Source organism: Monodelphis domestica, chromosome 1 (assembly GCF_027887165.1).
Source record: "Monodelphis domestica isolate mMonDom1 chromosome 1, mMonDom1.pri, whole genome shotgun sequence".
Classification (NCBI taxonomy): Eukaryota; Metazoa; Chordata; class Mammalia; order Didelphimorphia; family Didelphidae; genus Monodelphis; species Monodelphis domestica.
In genome coordinates this window covers 36,639,618-36,665,385 of record NC_077227.1, presented here as the reverse complement: position 1 = coordinate 36,665,385, position 25,768 = coordinate 36,639,618, and the positions used below count along the sequence as shown (strand labels likewise).

The 25,768-nt window shown below is 36.8% G+C and overlaps 1 protein-coding gene across 1 annotated transcript; it reads left to right on the top strand.

Annotated features, from left to right (window-relative positions):
* Positions 1-545: 545 nt before the first annotated feature.
* LOC100026569 (cytochrome P450 2C19-like) lies at positions 546-25,536 on the top strand. Its single transcript, XM_056797286.1, has 9 exons — positions 546-767; positions 9,846-10,008; positions 10,285-10,434; positions 11,102-11,262; positions 15,549-15,725; positions 21,496-21,637; positions 23,042-23,229; positions 24,473-24,614; positions 25,044-25,536. Exons 1-9 carry the CDS (start codon positions 588-590, stop codon positions 25,229-25,231), a joined length of 1,491 nt encoding a protein of 496 aa, XP_056653264.1. The 5' UTR covers positions 546-587; the 3' UTR covers positions 25,232-25,536.
* The last annotated feature ends 232 nt before the right edge of the window (positions 25,537-25,768 follow it).

Here is a 25,768-nt window from a genome sequence, read left to right as displayed (position 1 = left end):
CTCAAAGAGAACAGAAAGAAGTTAGATCATATCAGTGCATATTATGTGGCCACCTTCTCTCACAAGAAGAATCTTCTTCAAGCTGGAGAAAGAAGAACGATGTTAAAGAAGTCAGTTAAGCCCAGTGTAGCTCAGGGGGCAAGGAGATCACACCTAATCTGTTTACTAAAAGGTCAAACCTGCAGGATCTGACAATGTGGACCCAATAACCCCCTTCTCTCAGGAGGAATTTGGATATTTTTTTCTCTTCTTAGTTCAACATACGTCTAAAAGCCAACAGAAATTTGATTGTCATCAGCCTATGACCCCTCCCCCCCAACAAGATAAGCTGGACAACATACTTTTACAGTCCCATTTTGGTGTCAGGGTAGAGTCAGGGACAGATTCCAAAGTAACAAATATGTGGACATTCCCTTAATAACCTTTTGATTACTAAACTAACCTGAGTTAATATAAAATAAATCTTGTTTGCCTTCAAGGACTATCCTCTTATTGGCTGAGCAGTCCCACCCCATGTTCTCTATGACTGAATATAAGAGACTGAGCTGCCCGTTACCTCTGAAAGTTGTAGGACCATCTCTCTGGCAATGGAGCCTTGGGGACTCACCACAACTGTCCTCCTGACTTGTGTCCTTTTTCTGATCTTCTTATCTTTATGGAACCATGGGACCAAAAAGGGGAAGCTCCCACCAGGTCCCACTCCTCTTCCCATTTTTGGAAACCTCCTGCAATTTGATTTCAAGAACATGGCTTCAACATTCTCCGAGGTAAAGGGGATGGATTTGAAGTTTGGATCCAAGCTGCTTGTATTATGGGGTTGAGACACAAAGGCTTCACATGAATAATTGAATCAGGACTCATGTTGATTGGGATTCCTAAGTCAAGGATGGTGTGGCTTTGTATTAGATTAGTATTAGCAATGTCAACCTTGCACTTGTCAAAAACTTTGGGGTTGGAGCCATCTAATTACCAAGTTAAGGAGGCACTAGGGAGCTCCTGCAGGCTTTTGAGAAGAAGAATGGCATTGCCAGAACTGTTTTATAGGAATATTAAATTGTTAGTGGTATGGATTATTCACAGCAGAGGAGAAATATTAGAACCTGGAGATTATTGAAAAATAGATTAAAAATAACTTACTATGTGCCTACTATGTGCTCAATATTTTGGGGATAACAGAGTAAGAGTTTTCAGCTGCATGCCAGTGGGAAAGGCCTTGTGCTCATTGGGACCCATTAACAAATCAAAATATAATAGAACACATTTAATGTTATTTTCTGACTCTAAAAAAAAAATCATATCTTTTTCTGACACTGAATCACTGGGCAGTGCCCGGGACTTTGGTGGTGGGACTTTTCTTTTCTAATCTTCTTTGTCTGTGACTGCAGGATGGATAGAAGCAGCTGCCAGGTGATTGCTTCCAGGGCTAATTTTGAGGGTGGCTCTTATGGAAGAAGAAACGGTGGTCTACAGATCTTTGTCTCTCCTAGGAATCTTGGGCTTACCTGTCTGACAGGGTCAGGTGTTTAGTAATTGGTATTAGTAAGTGGTGAAAAAGGTAGGATGCTTCTCAGCAGTGATCTCACCTCATTTAAATGATGATTGGTTTGTGCTGGATGCAGGAGCCATTGATATAAATGGGCCATTCCCAAATACTCTTGAGTAACAGTTCTGGGCTGTCTCTACCAGTTTCCAAGTGGTTTTGCAGTGGTTTGACATGCCTCTTGCATTTCACTTTCTCCTTCCTTTAGGATAACTCACAGAATTAGTCAGCGTAGGTGCCTGTCTCACTGACCCATTAAAATAGTCAAAGTCAGGGAGCATGAGAGTCTTAACTGGGTCAGTGAACATGAGAAGGGTGCAGAGGGAATAGATGTGGGAGATATACAGACTTGCCAATGGCTTACTGAATATTTGTAATAAACAAGAATGAAAAGTCAAGAATGAATCTGTGGTTTAAATCAGGATGAATGGAAGTTCTTCAAAAGTAGCCCACTTCTTGGGGAAGAGAAATGGACAAGTTTAGATGTAGTTTTGGTGTGTGCAGAAACAAATGAGTTGACTTGCAGACATATTAAGTGCTAACCACAGAATGATCTGAGGTTTAATTTAGTGAAGATGAGAACAACAGAGTTGTTTTTGAAAGTTCTATTGAATGAAAAACATAATTGATTAAGGGAAAGGATATTTGTTTAGATGTTTGGACAATAATGTCCACAACAGATAGGAGGGAGAGCTGTTCATTTATTATTTTATTATTGTTTTCCCTACCAAGAAGAATGATATATCCTGGGAATTGCTGCGAAAAAGGAGACTAATGGAGAGGTTATGTTTAGGAGAAGTAAGGAAGTAGTATGAGAAGAGCTAGTTTTACTTAATTATTTAATATCCTTTTATTTCAATGAATAGAAATTCATTATTTTCCCCTTATGCCTTAAGTTCCCATCATCCATAAAAAATAAGATCCTTATTACAGATATGTAGCAAGGAAAACAAATTCTCAATTCATACACCATGTCTAAGAATATGTCTCCATCTGATCCCTGAGTCCATAGTATTTCTAGCAGGATGTGGGTAGCATGTTCCATCCTGAATTCCCAGCAGTACTGGCTTCACAATATGGGCATTATAGTGCTTAAGTTTTTCAAAGCTATTGGTTCTTGTAATATCATTTTTATTATATGGATTTTTTTATTTACTCACTTCAATCTACAAGAATTCACACAAGTCTTCCCATATTTCTCTGAGACCATCCTTTTCTTTATTGCTTACAGGACATTGTTACACCCACATAATTATTTACAATCCTATAATAACATGATATGTTTTCCCCAAAATCATCCCACTACCTAAAATAGTGCAATTAACCTTATAGAGTTTAAGGGAGGAATGGGTTAGGGGATCAAAAATTTTATTGATAATCTTTAAAATGAAAGGAAAAAAATGGTAGCACAGTTTTCAATATGGTAAATGGTTTAGAAATATGCAAATATACCGATATTGGCTAGACTTGTCCTTCATCAGCAGATAGTCTGTAATGAAGAGGTTATTTCATTAGGGCCTTTTCATCTAGGCAGAATATGCAAGAACTTTTTCTCCAATCAATTAATTAGTCAGTTACTTAATCAATTCATAAAATGTCATGTAGGATGTAGCATGTGCCTGGTAGGTGATATGGTGCAATAGAGAGTGAGGCCTAGAGTCAAGAAGACCTAAGCTTAAATCCAGCCTCAGATACTTGGTAGCTGTATGATCCTGGGCCAATCTCTAACTCTGTTTGCCTCCATTTTCTCATATCTAATATGAGTTGAGAAAGGAAATGGCAAACCACTCCTCACTCATATTTTTCCCAAGAAAATGCCAAATGGGATCACAAAGAGTCCGACACAACTGAAACTGATCAACAACAACAACAACCTGTGTCGGGCATTCTGTTAGGTCTTTAAGGATAAAAAAGAAAAACATGATGATCCCTGGCCTCAAGAGGCTCCCAGTTTAATAAGATAACATGCACATACCTGCCGCAGGTGGGACCTACCCTCTCCCCAGCATCAGGGGTCCTTTGACTGGGAATGTTGGCCTCGGCATAATGAATGGGAAGCAGCTTTAGTTTTCTTAGTTTTCAACCTGGAGCACAGTCTTAACAAAAAAACTGCTCTGCGTTTGCTGGCTCGATTTTTATTTTTATACCCTCTGGTTACACAGGTACTTGGCACCAAGATTCATTTTTCTATATACATTTTTCCTTACAGATAATTGGATAAGTCATACTTTAACTTTTAACAACTTGTTTAATTAACATTCTATGATTATCCTACATACTATGTTGCTATACATTCTCACAACAGACAAGAAGCTTTACTAAATATAAATGTTTTCTCTTTATGGGCAATGTAACTAGAGATCAGTTCCCAGGAAACCATGAGGTGCTAGACATGTGGTTAGGATAAGAGTGATTATTCATAACTTTAATCAACTTAATCAATCAGGATTCCTTAGGAGATAATCAACAAAACACTGCTGCTCAGTGCAGGGTCAAAGGGTAGGAAAACCTAGCCCAGTTTTAGTTATTTTTTAATATCAGGCTTTCATTTTTCTAATGTTTCACTAAGGTATCTAGGCTTCAGTTTGCACAATAAAGTAGCGAAGTATAATGTACCAGTCTCTGCCTGAGAGGTAATTAATATACCTCTCATCCCTGGTTTGTAGTGGGGGTGGAGAATCAAAATGCAGTTGTGTTAGAGGTTTTAAACCTATGAAAGGGGAGTTTCCCACTTAAGTGGGTACATAGGAATCTTTAGGTTTAATTCTGTAAGTATGATATTTTGGTAATATTCTGGGAGGATAGAGTGGAATAATTGTATTAACCTTGCAGGCATCTTGCTCTCATTTATTTTCTCCTGGAGAACAATTCCAATAATAAGGGGTATTAGAGAGAGAAGTCACACAGAATGGGAATGAGTGGGAGTTTCTATCCTTCCTGGGGGCCACATTGCAAACCCCGGTTTCCATGTGTGACCATGTCAAACAACATGGCTTTGATGGCTCCTGACACATACCTATATCTATAGATATTTACATATATCTCTCTCTGTCTCTGTCTCTCTCCTTTTCTCTTTCTTTAATCTCTTTCAGATATAGACCAAGTTGCAAAGTATGAATAGTTTGATAACTTTTGTGGCATAGATACAAATTTAATGAGTACAGCAATGAATAATTAGATTAGTTTTGGTAGGATTGTCATTTAAATTTTATTAGTTCTGCCAACTTATCAATAATTACTATTTCTTCAAAAATTTAAAGCTGATTATATTTTAAAATGTTTTATAATTATGTTCTTGAATTTTCTGGGTTTGTTTTAGAAGACATTCTTAGACATTTCATTCTATGATTATATTAAATGGATTATTGCTTATTATCTCTTCTTACAGGACTTTGTTGTTGAGATATACACACTAAATATTTATATGGGTTTATTTTATATCCTGTTCCTTTGCTAAAATCTTTTTAAATTGAAATTTATTTTTATTTAATTAATTTTTTAAAATTTAATTAAATTTAAATTAATTTAAAAATATTTCACCTAATTTGTAGTTGAATCTCTACAATTTTCCATAAATACAATTTTATTAGCATTGAAAAGCAATACATTTACTATCTCTTTGCCCATTCTTATTCCTTCCATTTCTTTTTCTTCTCTTATTTCTATTGCTATTATTTCTAACACAATATTAACTCATACTGGAGGTGATGGGATTCCTTGTTTCACTACTGATGTTATAGGGAAGACTTCTAATTTATTCTTATTATAGATGTTTGCTGATGGCTTAAAATATATATTTTTATTCTAAGGAAATCCTTTTATACTTATGTTTTCTTTTTCTTTTTTTATACTTATGTTTTCAAGTCTTTAAACAAGAATGAATTACATTTTGTCACAAGTTTTTTCTGTATATATTAATTTAATTATATAATGTTTGCTACTTTTGTTGTCAATTTAATCCATTATGTTATTTTCCTTATAGAAAATCTTCCTGCCATATTTACTATAATTCCTGTTTGGTCTTAATGTATAACATTTGTGATACACTGCAATAGTCTCCACACTAATATTTTATTTAAAAATTTTCACCTTCATTAATGAAATGGTTCTTTAATTTTCTTTTTCTGCTGTTGCTCATCCTAGTTTAGGCATCAGAAGCACATTTGTTTCATAAAAATGTTTGGTAAGACTCATTCTTTACAAATTCTTCTAAAGAAATTATTTAATATTGAATTTTTACATGTTTGGTTAAAACTTGCTTGAAAATCCATTTGGTCCTAGTATTTATTTCTTAGGAGGCTAACTTATGACCTGTTTGATTTCTTTTTACCAAAATCTGTTTATGTATGTATTGTTTTTCTTCCTCTGTGTTAAAATTAATTGTGGTTGGACTCAAATATATTATTAGGTGGTCACCAGGGATTTAATTTCTAAATCCCAAAAAGAAATTGCTAAAGTAAATGGAATTTATGGTAGTTTTATTTACAATATTTACAATAGAAGGAAGATATTAAGGAATGAGGGAGAAAAAAAAACTCTGGCTTCTTCTGATACCAGTTAGAATCTCTAAGCCCCAGCCAGGGGAAGAGAGTATCAGGAAGATGGGCCTTACCTGGAGGGATCACTAAGTCAGCTTTTTACTCACCAATGGTGACAGTCTAAAAGAATTCTGAGTGTCTATATTAAGGTTGCTCCTCCAGGGTCTGTCTTCCAGTCACTCCCCAGAATCAGTGCCCAAATGAATGAATGCCTGAATGTTTGAATGCGAATGAATGATCTGAATTCGAATCTGAATGAATCCAAATGCTCCCAATGTCTGAATGATCTCCTTCTGCCTTTTGGTTCTCTTTTTAAAGATCTTTTTCTCTTGTGTCACCTCCCCTAAATTTCATGTCTACCAATCACAGCAGATGCTTTTCTCCAGGACTGCCCATTCTTTAGTTCTCACCTTCTCTGGTAAGACTATATCTTTTGGAGTTACTTAACACCTCTTTTGGTAAGTTCACCTTTTTGTAGTTACTTAACACCTTTTTGTGGTTAATTCACCTTTTGTAGTTACTTAACACCTTTTTGTAGTTAAAATCTAAAAATAGATTGTAGCTTACAATTCTAACTTCCCTATAAAGAAAGAGCTAAGTATCTTCATTGTTACAATCAGGAGATAGCTAAATCCAATCTTCACATCTGTTAATCTAGGCAATTTGTATTTTTGTAGCTACTCTTCCATTTCACTTAAATTGTTAAAAATTTTACCTAAAATTATGCAAAAATAACTCCTGATCACTGTTTTGATTTGATCTTCATTAGTGGCAAATATACCATCTTATTTTTTATGCTAATGATTTGGATTTATTCTCTGTGTTTTAAACATCATATTAACCAATGGTTTATACATATTTTCTTTTTTTCATAAAAACAGTTCTAACTTTTATTTATTAATTCAATGCTTTCCCTATACTCAATTTTGTTCATCACACCTTTAATTTTTAGGATTCATAATTTAGTATGTAATTGGTATATTTAATTTGTTTTTTCTGTTTTTTTAATACCATACCCAATTAATTAATCTGTTTCTTATTTATTTTATATGCATTTAGAGATATAAATTTCCTCTAGTTATTGCATTTGCTGTATCTCATAGGTTTTGCTATGTTGTCTCATTATTAGAATTTCCATTAATAAAATTAATTATTGTCACTATGACTTGTTTTTTTAGAAAACAAATTCTTAAACATTATTTAGTACCCAGTTAATTTTGATTCTACATTTCCATGGACCCTCATTAAATATATTTTATTGCTGTATAGTTTAGAAAAGATACATTGAATATCTCAGCTTTTCTCTATTTAATTATAAACTTTTGTGTTTTAATATATTGTCAGGTTTTATAAAGGTAGAATATAGCACTAGAAAAAAAGGTGTATTCTTTTCTTTACCACTCAGTTCTCTCCAGAAATCTATTCTATCTGATTCTTCTAATATTTTGTTTATATCCTTCACTTCTTTCTTTTTTATTTTATGGTTAAATTTATCTACTTCTGAGAATGGAAAGTTGAAGTCCCCTACTAATCCAATATTGTTATATATTTCCATCAATATCACATTTGGATAGATTTGCTATAGGGAGCTCTAACTTCTTCCTAAAGCAGATTGTTAGGTTTTTCAAAAGGGAAATTTACACCTTAGAAATCAGTAAATGCTACCAACTGGGATATGGTTTATTATTCTATTGATTGTTTAGGCTATAAAAACAAGATAAATTATTAAAAATGAAGCTAAAACATAAAGTCTTTACAATATACTTTCCCACCAAAAGGCCCAGTGTTCAACATTTGACTGAACCTCTCTATTACTCTGTAAAAATTGTTTGAGCTCAAGCAATAGTGTTATACAAAGCTCAGAGAATGATGTTAATTATCACTATAGTGTAGGTCTGGTACCTGAAGACTAGTAATAATAATAATAATAACTGGCATTCATATAGGGCTCTAAAATTTACAAAATGCTTTATTTCATTATCTCATTTGAACCTCACAAGACTTTTGTCTATGAAACTCAATCTGCTATCTCTGAATCTTTGCACTGGAGTTTCCCCCATGCCTAAAATGCTTTATTCCTTCATCTCTAATATTTATTTTTCCTAATTTTGTTCAAGACACAATTCAAAGCCCAGCTTTAGTAGGAGACCTTTTTTAATTCCCCTAGGAGCTATCACCCTTTTCTCTTTCTTTCTGGGTATAGCATGGTTAAATAAGCTACTGGGGGAATGAGAGAGTTTGCCATAAAAATATGTTCAAAATAAATACTTTATTTAGAAGGGAAGGCACTAGTAGCTGGTGGAAATGTCAGAAGAGATATCATGTAGAAAGTTGAACATGAATTAAACTTTGTGGAATTTAAGATTTCTACTTGAAAGCTGCAAGAAAGGAATACATCTTGGGCATGGGTATTGCAAAACCAAGGCAATGGAAATTAGTGTTTTTTTGTTTATGTTTTTGTTTTTTTTTTAACCCTTACCTTCCTTCTTGGAGTCAGTACTGTGTATTGGCTCCAAGGCAGAAGAGTGGTAAGGGTTAGGCAATGGGGGTCAAGTGACTTGCTCAGGGTCACACAGCTGGGAAGTGGCTGAAGCAAGATTTGAACCCAGGACCTCCCATCTCTAAGACTGGTTCTCAATCCACTGAGCTACCCAGCTGCCCCAAAATTAGTGTTTTTTTTTAAAGAACAAGATGACTAATTCTTCTAAGTCATGGAACAAGTCAAGGGCAATAAGAATGCTGAAAATATTCATCCCAACTGAGTTGTGAAGGATTTGAAATGTCAAATAAGTTTATATTTTATCTCAGAGGTAATAGAAAGCCACTAAAGTCTGTTGATCAGTGTAGAAAGTTGTATAACCTTTGCTTTTATACTGGCACTTTAGCCAGGAACTGGAAATTTTGAAAAAAATATTGAATTTAGGGAAACGATACTGAATTCCATTTTATACTTATAGAGTATGGGAAGTCTAAAGATATTCAAGAGAGATAGTAGGTCAACATGTCTATATCTGGGATATATCTCCATAGTGATGCAATTATCAAGAGTGAGAATGTAGAAGGAGAAGAGAAAATGGTCCATGACAGAACCATAGGGAATATCCATGAATTGGTCATTCATTTTGTAAAATGATCTAGCAAAGAACATAGACTAATCAGACAAGTAAGAAGAAAATAGACAGAGAATGAAAGCAAAGGATTAGAGAAACCCAGATAGAAGAGGGCAGTCAACAGTGAAAAGGTCTAGGAGAATGTGGATTGGGAAATGGCCATCCAGTTTGGCAATTTAAAGATCATTAGTAAATTTGGAGAGATCAGTTTGTGTTGAATATTGATGATAGAACCATTGCAAAAATTTAAGAAATTAGAGGAGAGGCAACAAGAGTGGACTTTTGAATGAAGATCATAATCACATCTATATCCCAAGTGGTTTCCCCCCCCCCATGTCCTCCTATAAATTTCCCATAGATCATATACCCAACATCTCTAGTTCTTAAATAGTTGCCAATGGAACACACAACTCTACATTAGAAAAATGCAATGATAGGGATTTCAAAGGAACAAAACTAAAAGGAATAAAAATACTACTACCTTATCTCATAGCTAATTATTTTATATTCAGTGAATTTATTAACATTTGATCTTATGTGTACATAGCTACTCACATATACACAGACATATGGCATGATGTAATACAGTTGTGGGGATAGATTTCAGCTTTTTGAACGTTTCACACTAACCTCTATTTCTTGGCATTCTTTTCATAGCTGGCTAAAAAATACGGCTCCATATATACTCTTTATTTTGGAATGCAGCGTGTTGTGGTGCTACATGGATATAACATTGTGAAGGAAGCTCTAATTGATAAAGGAGATATTTTTATGGAGAGAGGAAATGTATCGATATTTGAAGATATAGTCAAAGGACAAGGTAAGCTTAGTTTATTCAAGTCAGTGAAAAACAAAAAAAGGTATGGTAGAATATATCATATCAAGTATAAATCCATAGAGCAGTTAATGACTTCTATTTTTAACATTCTATTCCAGAACATAGCACAAGGTCTTCAAGTGGTAGAGATCTGATACCTACCATGTTGAACTGAATTTTGTCTGAAATGTGTTAAACTAGAAACTCCTTAGCTACCATGCACAGTGTCTACCTTTTGCCTTGATTGTTAGAATGACCCACATCTTCTCCATTGTCTAGGAGTTGTTTTCAGTCGTGGAGAAAGGTGGAAACAAATCCGGAGATTTTCTTTGATGACATTAAGGAACTTTGGGATGGGGAAGAGAACCATTGAAGAGAGAGTTCAGGAGGAAGCCCAATGCCTGGTGGAGGAACTCAGGAAGACAAAAGGTTGGCTTTCAGTTCTTGTCTTCTGAGTCTGTGGGGTCTCACTACTCACACATTCTAGTCCTATGTACTACATGCTTTGGGGGTCATTTAAAGCATTAGGTCCTAGAAAATCCCCCAGGAACTTATACAGAGATAATGCAAGTAAGCAAACGATCACCATTTATTTCTAGCACCCGCTAGGGCTGCCCCAAAGAAGGGGGCACACTGGCTTGGATGGGGGAACACCTTTTATAGTATAGGGGGCTAGCATGAAATGTTGAACAATAGGATATCGTGATTTGGCAGTTGCAGCTAGCTGAGGGGTTTACAATACAGGGAGTGTCTGCTTAGCTGCTGGAAAGGTTATGCTGACTTGGGCAAGAGTTTACTCCTGGCCTCCAGAGGGAGGTTGTTCTGACATCCTTCAAAAGTCTCTGCCTTGGTCCATTGACTAGTCAACCATTCTGTTTAGCTATAGAACTCCCTTCTTGCTTTTCTTATTCAGATATTACAACTTATCTACCTAGCCTCCCTCTAATGCATAAAAGAAACTATCCAGGAAAATAATCCGAGAGGAATTAAACACCAAATCCAGGTATGAACAGAAGAGACCCCAATTTCTACTTGATAGGAAACATTGCTGATAAGGCTGTTTTTTTCTAGTTTTGGTAATTTTTTTCAACATTAGGTCAGCCTAATGATCCCACCTTCATCCTTGGCTGTGCTCCATGCAATGTGATCTGCTCTATACTTTTCCGTGAACGATTCAACTACAAAGATGAGAAATTTCTATATTTGATGGGCATATTAAATGAAAACGTTCAACTGTTTGCCAAACCATGGATACAGGTAAGGTCAGAGGGGTCTTCTTATTTTGTGACTGTTTGATGAATTTCAGCAACAGGATCAGTATATCATGTACTCATATAATGTTATATAAATACTAGCTATTATGAATGCAACTACTACTATTATTATTGCTTAGAGGAAGAAACTAAGATAAATAGAGCTGGCATGATTTGCTGGAGTTTACCAAGTAGGTAACAGGGCATGCATGCTGATCCAGCTTTTCTGACTTCAAATCCAATGATCTTTTTCACTTAATCATTATCTGAAGAAAAGATAAACTCATCTTCACAGCAGAGCTGTGAACTAGTCTTAAAAAAGAAATAGGAATCTTGGAACACTAAGTTTTTTTTGCCAATTTCGTGAATTTCACACCATGGTCAGCCCAAGTTTTCACTTGTTGGTAAGGAGAGTATATGGTGGTCAATTCATGAAATGATGGCCTTAGTTTCCCTATTGAGTTTTGAATTGGTCAGAGAGGATCCTGTTCTCCACTCAACACTCCCTCAATTTCATCTGATTACTATCAATGCCACCTGGAGAAATTAAGTACTTTGCCTTCAGAGGGGCATAATGTAGGCTCTCAAGATGGAGCAAAGAGTTTCCAATTTATCTATCATTCTTGACTCTCCAATTATGGCACCACATTAACTCTTGATTCTTATCTGTTTAATTCACATACTCCATGTGCTTTATGACAGAGCCATGCTGGATCATTCACAGTCCTACAGTCTACTCCTGTGCTTCTTTCATTTAGGAGATTTGTTTCTCCTGTCCAATATTCCTTGAATGTCCATCAGGTTCCCTCTTCAGCTGTTGAATTTCTGCCCATCCTTTAAAATCCCACTCTAATGCCACCTACTTCATGAAGCCTCCCTTGTTCCCTGTGATTAACAATGTTTTTATTCTTTGGATATCCCATAGATTATTATATGCTTCCTCCTGATGCACTAGTCATGTGTAATTTACTTGAGAATTATGAATCTCTGGTTGCCCCATTCTTCTTCTAGAATTTGACTCCAAATGGGTAGGAATTGTATCTTTCAGGAAATTTGTATCTCTCTGAACATCTAATATATGATCCTCCATTGATAAGGTACTTCTTTAGTATTTGTTGAGTTGATTAGTAATTGATTAGCACAATGAGAATAATTGAAATATAAAGAGAAATAATATTTGAAAAATAATAATTAATTAGCATATTGAGAAAGCTCATTATCTTGTATGCTTTTAGAACATTCTCTCCTCAAACACACGCAAAGTACTTACTTTAGACTCTCCTGTAAGCCTTGCATGTCCATCTGTTATAAAGATATTTTATTTTACCAATTACATACAATAACAATTTTCCATATAAGTCTTCTGAAATTATCTGATCCAAATTATCTCCTTCCCCCTTTGCCTCTGTGAGATTTTAAATAGTTGAGGTCTTAAGCTGTAGTGAGTTAAAATGGTGGAAGATATAAATTGTGATAGATATAAGAGAGGGTGAGTAAATTTGACAGCAGAAATATGTTTCATTACAGTGTCTTGGTTTTTAAATCAAATATAAGGTGGTCGCCAGGGAAATATTCCCAATTATTCAAATACCCAGGTCAATTGGGTTTTATAGAGATTTTAATTAACAATACAATGAGTAATCAAAGAAAAGAGAGAGAGAGTAAGGAAGGAATAAGTATGAAGGGCCTCAAGCCAATATGGCCTAGACCTGAGTCTTAAAAGAGAAATCAGTCAGTTTTTAACACTCACCACAAGGTCTGACTAAACAAGGGTTCTAGTAACACCAGGCCAGCTCCATCTCAGCTGACTTCACCAGAGAGCCTTCCAGCCAGAGACCGTTCCAAAGGGCCTCTCTCCAGAGCCTCCAGAGGGACAGAGTCCCCTCAGAGGAGCTCCAGGGAGACCTCCTTAGAGATTATCCTCCAAGAGCTTCCCTTCTCCAGAGCCTCTCTCAAGAGATTCTTCCCAAGCGGTCCTCATCAGAGATTCTCCAAAAGGATTTCTTCAAAAGGATATATATCTCAAGAGATTCTGCTTTTTCTCCCATGTCACCTCCCCTAAGTCTCTACATCTACCAATCACTGTAGACGCTTTCCAAAGGACTGCCCATCTAAATTCCTGCTAAGTCGACCAAGATCCTCAGTAAGTCTGAACTAGAGAAAACACAGCTGAGTCAAGTAATCTCATCAAGAGAAAACTTACCCGACCCTTTTACGTACCCAGCATCCCATTGTATCAATTCAAAAACAGGCCTGGCTCAAAGAACTCCTTGCCCCACCATAAGCATGGGTCCAAGTACTTTCATTGTTTAGCAAGGAGTTTTCTCCCCTAAAGCAGTCTTAAGTACGGGTAGAGTAGAGGTCCTCCCATTTCTGATCCTGGCGAGTTCTCACATCAAAATGGGAAATGTTTCTCAGTAGGGAATTTGTTCCAATTAAGAATTCCCTGATGGGGAAATTTTTAACATTCACAAGTCTGAGAGATTTCAAGATTTACACCTCCCTCCACCTAGAGATGGTAAGCAATTTGATCTGGTAAGTATATTTGACATATACTGCTATTTATGGAAATAAGCAACATGGGACTTTTTTGCTGGAATATTCCATTTTGTTACAAGAGTTTTAAAACTCTCAATTCAAGAAGCAAAGAGAGACAGTGTTTGTTCATTGAAAAACAAAAGAAAATTAAATTAGAAAAAACTAGTTGGAGAAACGGGGTTTTTTTACACTTGCTGCTTTAAAGAACCTTTCTCTTTCTCTCACTTCCAGTTGACCTTCCTTGATTCTCAGTGATTTTTCCCAGAAGTTTCTAATTAATTACCTTCAACTTAACCTAATTGCCACCCCTTTAGAACATGTCAGCACCATGTTCTCCCGATGTCTCATGTCTGGAGGAGAAAGAAGCATTGCCTTCTAGCCAGGTTTCTCTCTGCTACAAGCTCATTTTGGTCAGAGGAATAGAATTCTTGTTCCCTGAATTTCAATGAAGCCAATGGCTTTTAAATTACCCAAGACTGTTGTGTATAGTCCTGAAGCTTCCTTTCTCTAATTATTATTAGATGTTTTGTCTGCTATTCACTTTAGGAAAATATCCATCTTTCATGATCATTATTGTCTTCCCTGAATGGATGCCTTAAAAAACATTCCACCAATTTTCTGGCACTATAGGAGTTGTCATAGAAATTGTTGCCCAATGACTTTCTTTAAAATGTGGATAAGTCCTGATTTTTCCTTCCATATTTTTCAAAATATTACAGGTTGGAGGAACTTTGGGAAAACTAACACATTGAGATACTGGTATCTAAAATGGTAGTGTATCTGTAAATTCAACTAGGCACCCTAGAAAACAATTTGGATCTCTCTCTCCAATTTAGTAAATTATGTATGTGCTTTTTTTTAAACCCTCACCTTCTGTCTTGGAATCAATTCTGTGTATTGGTTCCAAGGCAGAAGAGCGGTAAGGGCTAGGCAATACGGGTTTAGTGACTTGCCCAGGGTCACATAACTGGGAAGTATCTGAGACCACATTTGAACCCAGGACCTCCAATGTCTGGGTCTGACTCTCAATCCAATGAGTCATCCACCTGCCCCTATGTATATGCTATGAACAAACAATACAACTATTTCTTCTATGCTCCAAAATTTTTATAAACAGAAGTTGAAAGTTATATCTGGAAAAGTGGAAAGCAACTTTTTGTGACTTCAGAGCACTAAAAATTATGGAATACTAATTAGCTGGGTTATAGTTGAACAAACTATGGCACATAAAGTTTATAGAATTTCTACTATAATGTGAGAAATGATGAGAAGGACATTTTCAGATGTACAAGATTTTATAAATAGATGCCAAGTACAGTGAGCAGAAATAATTTGTATAATAATAAAGACACCAGAAAGATAAACACCATGGAAGGCTAAAGAACTCCTGAGGTAACATAACAAATTCTGATGTCCATTTCCTGGCAGAGAAGAAATGGGCTCAAGATATGTAATACAAACATTTCTGGCTATTGCCAAGGTAGTATTTTGTTTCGCTTGACTATACAGATTTATTTCATGCTTTTGTTTTTCTTTTTTCCCAGTATGAGATGAGAGTCAAGTAGGAGTCCCAGTATGAGAGTCCCAGTCAAGATGAAAGAAAATATTTTTATTAATGAAAAATTTAAATGAATATTAAAAAATGCAATGACTTTGAATAGAACAGAATAGTTCATAAAGTTGAGATTACGAATTGTCTCTCCGTGACACTAACTCACGTGTCTTTGTGTTTTCTTTTTCTGGGGGAGTTAGCTCTACAACTTTTTACCAGCATTCAGAGTGCATCTCCCTGGAAAGCATAAACAACTTTTTAAAAATGTGGAGGAACTAAAACGCTTCATTTTGGAAAGAGTGAAGGAGCATCAAGAGATACTGGACCCTAACAACCCTCAAGACTACATTGACTGCTACCTCTCCAAAATGCAGCAGGTAGGATACATGGGGGAAGCATGTTGCCAGTGAAGCCAGGCTGATATTCCAAAGGTTTTTCAGCCCTCTCTCTTCAAACCACAAGAAGGGACACCAGAGGAAACCTCAAGACATCCCTATCCCCCAAGGATGCCAACATCTCTCTAAAAACTGAGCCATGTTTGCCCTCCCGCTGCTCCTTAACTGAACACTGTATTAGAAATGAATTCAGAAGAATTCTGTGGCTCAGTGATCAGCTGCTGATCTAGACTTTCCTCTTTGCAGGAGAATGCGGTATTTGAAAATGAGCATCAGAATCGATTAATAACATTTACCAAGGTCCTACCATGGCCCAAGTGCTTTTACTTAGTGCTTGAGATACAAAAAAGAGATGAAAGGCTAGTCCCATGTCAAGGAGCTTAAAATCTAATGGGAGTGATAGATAACATGCAAAGCAAAATATAGAAACATGATGCAGAGCAGAACTTGAAGTTAGGAAGATTTGGTTGAAAGTCAACTTCAGATACTTCCTAGCTGCGTAATACTGGGCAAGACCTATCATCCCCCTCTGCCTCAATTTCCTCATATGTAAAATGGGGGTAATTATATTTATGTCCCAGAATTCTGGTAAGGAGAAAATGATAAATGTGTAAGGCATTTTCTTAACTTTAAGTATAAATATAAATTATATCTATTTTTATAAATGCTAGCTGCAACAACTTAACATGAAAGCACTCAAAATTAATTAATTCTAGAAAGCAACTTTATTTTGCACCATAGAAATATAAAAGATATTCAAGACTTCCAGAAATCCACAAACCAATTTGGAAAACAAATAAAGCCCTTATAATACCATTTCTATGCCCCTGATAATTAAAATGAACAAATTTGCAAAAATGGACATTAGTTCAACTTGCAAATTATTCTGTGACTTTCTTCCAGTCCTATGTAGTTCCATTCAGACTGTAAGAGGCTTCAAGGTGTTTAAAAAAAATAAGAGTAAGAAGGGAAGGGATGTACCCCCAAAGGAGGCTTGAACCCTGGTGTATAGAGAGAGAGGAAAAAGAAGAGAACCCTCCTTCCACAAAACGGGGTTCCAGGGGAGATAGCGGCTGTAATAGGTTGGCTCAGAGAGAGGAGAGGGGATTTGAAGATTTTCCCCATTCTGCCTTCCCTCCTTAGCTAAAGCTGCTCTCCTCAATTTGCTCTTGTCCATCTTGTCCCCCCTCCACTACTCAAGACCCAAAGGTCTCCCCTTGATCCATTCACTCACACTCCGCTTGGGGAACAGATAACTTTTAATGTCAACTGAATCAGGTAATACAAAAGGAATAACAGGCAGGGAAGAATGGGGAAAGGGTAGTGGGGAAAAGGGGGTCCCTGTCTCTATCTAAACCCTTTCTGCTCCCTCCTCGAATGTGTGGGGAACTCAGGCCTTGGCAGCCTGAGTCCCCTGAGAGAAAGTCAGGTTGACTCACCCCTGGGCAACAGGAGCTGAGGCAAAGTCTGCTCAGGTTCCTCTTCAGAAAGTCCCTTTGATTCGGAAGTGTTGGGGGGAAAGATTTCCAGTCACCAGCAGGAAAAATGGGTAACCCTCAGGAGAGAGTCTTTTTCAACCTTCTTTCTTCGACGTCTCAAGAAGGAGAGACCCTCACAGCTCTCCTCACCAGACTTCTCAGGAAATTCATGCTTGGGCCCCTCCCCCATTGAGGAGATCAATTTCACATACTCTTCAGTCTGGCACTTTTTCTTTAGTGCCAGCCTCTATCACAAAGGTGATGGGGTTGGTAGACTGTTGAGACTAAGGTCTGAAAGATTTGCATGCGATTCTGGAATCAGTTACTTTATAGTGGGATAACCCAAAGCAAGTCACTTAAATGCTGTCTGCCTCCACTTCAACAACTGTAAAGCAGCCACCTCCTAGGGTCATGGTACAGATTAAATGAGTTAATATTTGGAAGGTCTTTATCTCAGGGCTTAGTGCAATGTAGATGTTTCCTTCCTTTTTTCCTTTACAGTCTAACCCAATGGAAAAAACTTTTCTCAGAAGGAAAAAAATTTAGGAGTACTGAAACATTTCCTTAAAATGATAAATGGCATCTATCTAAAACCACCAGTAAGAGTTATATGTAATGGGGAGGAAAGGAGAACCTTTCCCAATCAGATCAGTGGTGAATCAAAGATGTCTATTATTACCACTACAATTTAATATTGTAAAGAAATGATAGCTATAGCAATAAGGGCAGAAAAAGAAATTAGACAATGAGGAAATGAAACTATCATTCTTTACAGATGAGATGATGATATGAGAATCAACCAAAAAACTAAAAGAAACAATGAACAACTTTAACAAAGTTGCAGAATACAAAATAATCCACATGAATCATCAGCATTACCATTTACTACCAAAGAAACCAACAGTGAGAACAAAAAAGGGATTCAGTTGAAAATAATAATAGAAAATATAAAATGTCTATGGACATATTTACCAAAACATACCCAGCAACAATATGAACACCAGTAAAAAAAAAAACACTTTTCACACAAAGTCAGAATAAGAAGAAAAGAGTATGAGAATAAAATGTACTATATTTACACACACACACACAAATAACAGCCACAAACAATGATCAATGATTTTATTCTTTGGGATCTCCCATAGGATATTAGATGCATCCTCCTGATACACTAGTCATGTATCATTTACTTGAGAATGATGTATCTCTGGTTGCCCCATTCTGCTAGAATATAAACTCCGCATGGGTAGGAATTGTATCTTTTTTTGGAAATTTGTATCTCTCTGAACATCTAATATATTATCCTACACCGATAAGGTACTTCATTTAGTATTTGTTGAATTGACCAAAAATGATTAGTAATTGATTGGCACAATGAGAATAATTGTACCTCTACCATCCAAATGGTGTTTATGGGGAAGAGAGAGCAAAAAACTTTTTTCCTCAATTCCATCAGTACAGTAATCCTTACTTCCTTCTTCTCTCAATGAACACCACAGTCACCCTTGCTCTGGTCATCATCATCTCTCTCCTGGACAATGAAAATTCTCTCTTAACATCTCTCTAAGCATCAAGACTCTCAATCCATTCATTACAAATATGCAAAATTAGCACACTTAATATGCAAACTCCCAAGACCACTCCCATGATCAGGAAGCTTGAGGGCTTCACACTGCTTATAAAACAAACAAACATTCATCTGTTTGGGCTTTAAGGTCCTTTACAATCTGGCTTCAGCCTTTCTTTCTGGGATGGTTACACAATTCCGTCTTCCATCACTCTGACCAAATTAGCCTACTTCTTGTTTCCTGGACACAGCATTCCATCTTTTGCCTCTTTGCCTTTATACAGTTTAGTCCCTCAATTCTCTTAACAGTTCTAATACTCTTCCATGCTTAGCTCCTACCATTTGTAAGATTTCTCATAGAGTTCAAATCCTGACCTATTTGAATTCTTGTGCTTGATAGGGCAGGGGCTTTGCTTTCATTTCCCAAAATATTTGCCAAGTATTGAAAGTCTGATGTTGGACCAGAACAATTCATGATGTGATTAACTTGATACTTCTTTCTAGTTGAGGGCCTGTGAATTTCATGAGTTTGTATTTTTCCATGGTTTTTAAAACATACATTTTTCTTTTATTTATTAAGGTATTGTATGCAAGTATTAAAATTAACTCTATATTTCTAACTTGCATAAACTCCTCAAATTGGTACTTTATGTCCTATCTTCAAGATCACTTTGGCTTGTAGAGAACTCGTGTGTCCTTCCAATATGGCTATCACTACAATTTGAGGCAAAATTCCACTATTTTCTAATACTTAATCTATTAGTTTCATCTTAAAAGAACATCTACCACTTTAAATACATAATTCAATATGTGTTTTAATTGCATATTTACTCTTCATTTTTGAGACCTATAACATCTGTCCATTTTCATCCTTATTTCTTTTATTAATACTTTTATTTTTCTTTGTGAAATACTTTAATAATAATAGCTAGCTTTTTATATCATGCTTCAAAGTTTTCAAAGTACTTTACAAATATTATCTCACTTGTACTTTTCAACAACCTTAGAAAATAGGTGCTTTATTATCTCCATTTTACCATTGAGAAAATTGAGACAGACAGAAGTGAAGTGATTTGCACAAGATCCCAGAGCAATAAAATATTTGAATCTAGATGTAAATGCATGTCTTCCTGACTCTAAGTCCAGAACTCTATCATTGAACAGCTGACTTGGACATTCTATTTTTATATCTGGGAGTCCTACAATCTTAATGCTTTGTTTTGTTTTGTTTTGTTTTTCATTTATTACAGACATTAGAATGGCTATTCTTAATGAGAGAGTCTATATTCATTGTACAGCATCCTGGTCTAGATTATTTACTCAATTTCTCTCTATGAGTTTTATTGACAGTTGATTTGAGTAGATGAGCTTCTACTTAACTCTTATCGCTCAGCTTTTTTAACCACAGGTAGCTTCATTTCCATTCTATAAAAATGGAGATTTCTGAACAATTCCAAGTGACATGGGATGAGGTCTATCATTTGGGCTATTTCACCAACCACCACTTTCAATTTCCTCTTGTATGACATTGAAAAAATCACATCCTTTCTAGGTTTTAATTTCTCTTGCTGGAAAGTGGGTTTTCTCAGGTGATTTCTACAATTGGTTCTTCCTAGTCCTAGTCTATTAGCTTTCATATTTCACAGAATTTCACAGAATTTGTGAGTTGAAAGATATCTCAACTGTCCTAATTTTAGAGGCTGGATGCACAGAAAAGGATAGAATAACTTTGCTCTGCCATTCCCAGAAGACAGAACTCATAAGAGTGTTTAAAGACACATTTCGTTTCCACATGAGGGGAAAATGTCCAAGACTGAAATAAGACTTCTTCATTAAGCAGTGTTTTCCATCTGGGGAAGTCTTCACAATGAAGCTAGATGATTTCATATGGGAGGTTTTGGAAAGGGAATTTCTGATCAGTCACAGGTGGGCTCACTGAATGTAATTTCCGCTACAAAATTTGAAATTTTGTTTTCTCCTGCCTAAAACATTCCTCTCAATACTCCATTCTGAGCACCTGAAATTCCTTCTTGAGTGTGTGTCTCTGTTTTTACTTAGATACTGTCCTCTTTTAAAGTAAAAATGTAAAACATGAGGAGTGATTTCATAGTGTCACACCAGAACGTTAAGATTTTATGCAAGTTACTTGATCAGGTTCCTTCCATACCATAGATATTGTATCCATCCCATAGATATAATAAATGGAAATCTAGAAAGGATCCAATTCTCTCGTTATATATGAGAAAACAGGGATGCATGAGCACCCTTTGACTAAGGCTAAATTTAAATCTAAGTCTTCCTGATTCCAAATCCAGTCCTGGATCTATTATGGCATGTTCCTTGAGGGAGAGAAGACTGCCTGGGATGGCTAAGCCTGTGGTTCGGCAATGGAAGCTTGAGTACATTGGGAAGTCTCTAGTTTCTTTTCTTTTTTTTTTTAAATCCTTACCTTCCATTTTGGAATCAATACAGTGTGTTGGTCCCAAGGCAGAAGACTGGTAAGGGATAGGCAATGGGGGTCAAGTGACTGTCACAGGTCAAACAGCTGGGAAGTGTCTGAGGCCAGATTTGAACCTATTAGTCTAGTTTATTGAGGTAGGGAAGGAAGAATATGGCTCCTAGGACAAGCTTTATGTATTTTTTCTATTACTTATGACTGCTCCTGCTATTCATGGCTTCATTTATTTTATGCCTCTGCTTGCTTTAGGAGAAAAACAATCCCCAGTCTGAATTTGATGTGGAGAATCTTATAATGACTGCATTAGACTTATTTGCTGCAGGAACAGGGACAACTAGCAGCACTCTAAGATATGGCCTCCTCCTCATTCTTAAACATCCTGAGGTCCAAGGTAAAGTGAAAGAATTGCCATGCTTGCAGAGCACACTTGCTGTGCCAGCCACATACATTGCTTGGGCATTGTCTCCACATTCCTACCTTCTAGATCAGTTATAGTGAACCTTTTAGAGACCGAGTGCCCAAATTGCACCCTCCAGCAACATGGAACTTCTCTCTTACCCCAGACAGGGGAGGGAGGAAGCCCTCCCATTAGACTTCTGAGCTGAGGGGCAGGGGGAGTGAGGAATGTCCTCAAGTATGGTGGCAAGGAAGAGAGGAGCCACTCCCTCTGGCATGCTTGCTATAGGTTCACCAACATGGTTATAAACTGATATGACTTCCAAACAGATCAACAGCAGAAGACTTGGGCAAGACCTGATAGTTATTCAAGTCTGTGAAGGTCTTGCATGTAGAATTCAATTCAGTTTAATGAACATTCAAAGCTCCTACTATGTACCCTCAGCTATACACCCGGAGTACAAAAATCCAAGTGAAACACTCTCACCTCCAAGGGCTTATCTAATAGCAAGGCTGGTTCTGATGGCTACCAGGAGGCAGAACATGATAGACAGGTAAACTAGATTGATGGATAGAAGTTGCAAATTGACAGAGCAAAGCTTCATGTAAGGAAAGACTTGCTGACTATTAGAGATGTCCCAAAGCTAATGCTTTTGCCCTGAGATATTGGGTTCTCCCTTACTGGAGGTTTTCAAGCAAAGGCTGGATGATCTTTGTCATCCTTCAGTACCTTCTTTAAGTACATGGGGAATAGGATTCTCATTCAGATATGGATGGTTCTCAATGAAAATGGGTCATTTCTAATGCTGAAGTCTTTGCCTCAGCCAATTGGGATATAGAGAGGGGAGATGAGAAACTTACCTGATAAATAATATAAATCCAAATACAGATTTCAGCAGCACTTTCACATTCAAATGAAACCATCTAGTCTCTCTGGTAGTGAGTGGCCATCAATATAAAGAATGTAAGGACAGTCATTCACTGGGCATATGTCATTTCATTTAAGGTTGGTGGGGGTCGGGGGTCAGTTATTCCCTCCATTTTACAAATCATATAATAGATTTAGAAGTATACGGGACCTTACCTAGTGTCTAATGTTCCTCATTTTTCAGATGAGGAAACTGAGGCTAAAACAGACTAAATGATTTGATTAAATTTTACATAGTCTTTATAAAAGAAAAGTAAACACAAGTCTTACTGACTCATTCACTGTCTTGGGAAAATTAAACTATTTCTTCTGCAAAAATCTTTACATCCTTGACTGAGTAGAAGGAGGACAATGAACCAACCTGAAAACAGTCTTAGGGTGTATCATCAGACAGATACTACATATACATTCTGTTGGGTATTCCCAGGAGATGAGGAACCTAAGTGGCCATCCCTATCTTTGTTCCTGCAGCAAAAATTCATGAAGAAATTAATCGTGTGATTGGACACAACCGAATTCCTTCCATAAAGGACAGGCAAGATATGCCCTATATGGATGCTGTCGTGCATGAAGTGCAAAGATTCATTGACCTCTTACCTCTCAACCTGCCCCATGCAGTGAACCAGGACATCCAATTGCAACAATATACCATCCCCAAGGTCAGCTGTCATCTGGTTTGGGAAGGGATCTTAGCTATCACTTGGTCCAGTGATCTCATTTTAGATCTCACTGGAAGTTTCCCTTAAAGCAGTCTTTTGTTATATATGGCTAACTTGGGTGTGATGGATGAATAAAGAATGAGAAGAAAATGTACACTTATCTTTTTTTCCCCACTTCTCATTCATCACAGCACCACTTGGAAAGAAAATGTACAGAAAAACTAATAGAGTGAGATTACAGAAGCAATTTTTTTGTTTATATAATTTCCTCTTCCTGGATTGGATCCTCTAAATACTATTATCTGACCCATTGTGCAGATGGAGACACTGAATTTCAGGTCAAATGACTTGCCCAAGGTCATTTAACTAAAACTGTGGTACTGAGGGTTTAGATTCTGAAATACTTCTTTTCAGAGGCACTTAATACAAGTTGATTGAATTCTTTTTAACTGAATTAAAGTCTCAGAAGAGCTGCTCTCCCCCAAAGAAAGGAAGGGAGCGTCCAACCTAGGGATTCACATTGAGTATATAACATGTAGTCTATTGTTCAATTCAAATCATTAAGAATCTCCTAGATGAAAATTGATGGGCCAAGTGGTGTTCACACAAGGCAAGAAGAAAGAGGAGGTTGTATGACCACCAAAGGCTTTGGATTCTTCTGGAGGGAGCACAATTACATCTAGAAAAGTCTACCCAAAAGAATTGTTTCTTTCCTTCAGACTTGGGCTGTGAAATGATTATCAGAGTGCTTTTCAGTTGAGGAAACTATTTCAGGATATTGGTCTGTACTTGGAGGCTTTGAGCATTGCTTGTGGCACTTATAAGTCTTATATTCTGCCCAGAGTCACCCAGGCAACAGGAGTAGACATGAAGGATAGATCAAGGAATTGAATGGAGAGAGAGCTGAAAGAGCTTGGAAACTTAGTCAAGAAGAGGAAGGAAGCTCAAGATGCTAAAAAACTAATTCGAGTAAGGAGTGCTTTCTAGGCATGGAGACTCTAGAGGGAAAGTCATGAATGGGGAACAACACTTGGCTAGTTGATTGATGGGATCCAATAATGGAGACTTCAATCAGGCAAACTAAACTAGAATTTAACCAGACTCTTAAGGGCTAGGCATGTCAATATATATCACACACAAGGGAGTGTGTATTTTGTACTAGAGACAATAGGGTGCCACTAAGGATTCTTACAATTAGTATAATGTTGTTGACTGACTCTCCCCTGGAATGTCTTCCCTCTAGGGCACAAACGTCTTCCCATTGCTTTCGCCAGTCTTGCGTGACAGTAAAGAGTTCTCCAACCCTGACAAATTTGACCCTCAACATTTCCTGGATAAAAATGGAAGTTTCAAGAAAAGTGACTACTTCATGCCCTTTTCTGCTGGTAAAAAAGAAGCCCTCCTGACCTCTGTCTCCACTCTAAAGGGAGATTCCTTTCCCCTTTCCCACCTTCCTCTGGCAAAGCCTCCTCATGGAAGTTTTTCTGATGCTGCACTAACCCAGTGCAGCACATGACACATTCCTTATTAGTATTCCTACATCATGACTTCTCAGATCCCCCCAAAAGATCATCTGAAATACTTACTTGATTCACCTGTCCTCCCATTTTAATGGAACTATGGTTCCATTGCAAGATCTTCTGCTCAAAGGCTCACGGGAAGCATGATGTAAAGAAGGAATTCATTTCTGCTCATCTATGTATTTCTCTTTTACTCCTTTCCCCACCAGTATTTTGGTCCAATAAATCTGTTTTAATTTCATTAACACTGGATATTCCATGAAGATTTCTAAGCACAATATTATTTCTTTTCAGGAAAACGGGCTTGTCTTGGAGAGGGCCTAGCAAGGATGGAGTTGTTTTTGTTCTTGACCACCATTCTGCAGAACTTTACACTCAAACCAGTTGGAGATCCAAATGAAATTAGCGTGAAGAACAATCATGTTGGTTTCACCAATGTTCCACCATATTACCAACTATGCTTTCTTCCTCACAAAGCATAAGACAAATTTGATTTGGTAATTTAGCCAACTGATGTCCTCCTCTGGACATGATACTCTCATGTTTTTTGACTGGGATCCTTTTAAGGGAAAGCAAAATTCCAGTCTATGGATTAAATTGAGTCTTGGTTTCCAGAGACCATGTAGCCTAATAGAGCACCTGATGTGCCATTCAACAAGGTCAGCATTATGGAAATTCATTTGTAACCATTCCCTCATGCCTATGTGTGTATTCACCCTCTAATTCATACCTCCCAATCCCAGTGTTAGAGTGCTGAGAAAGATTAAATGCTCTCTCCCACCCCAAATCTGTGTTATTTTGTACTTTTTTCTTCAAATACCCTCAAGGAAGATATTATTTTGCATTGTGTCACCTCTCTTTTAAATGTGGGAAACAATAAACATGACTATGTTGCTAGGAAGTTCTGGTGTGCAAGTATATGGCTGTGATCACATATATCATCTTCCCAATATTCATTACTTCCAAGGAAGCATGATAAAGGGAAGGAGTTCTGACTTTGGAATCCCAGAAACTAAGTA

Excerpts from the sequence above, each read along its gene's own strand:
- LOC100026569 (XM_056797286.1), top strand. The coding sequence starts at position 588 with ATGGAGCCTTGGGGACTCACCACAACTGTCCTCCTGACTTGTGTCCTT. Across the intron at positions 768-9,845 it reads TGGCTTCAACATTCTCCGAG|CTGGCTAAAAAATACGGCTC; the intron begins GTAAAGGGGATG and ends TTCTTTTCATAG. Across the intron at positions 23,230-24,472 it reads AACAATATACCATCCCCAAG|GGCACAAACGTCTTCCCATT; the intron begins GTCAGCTGTCAT and ends TCTTCCCTCTAG.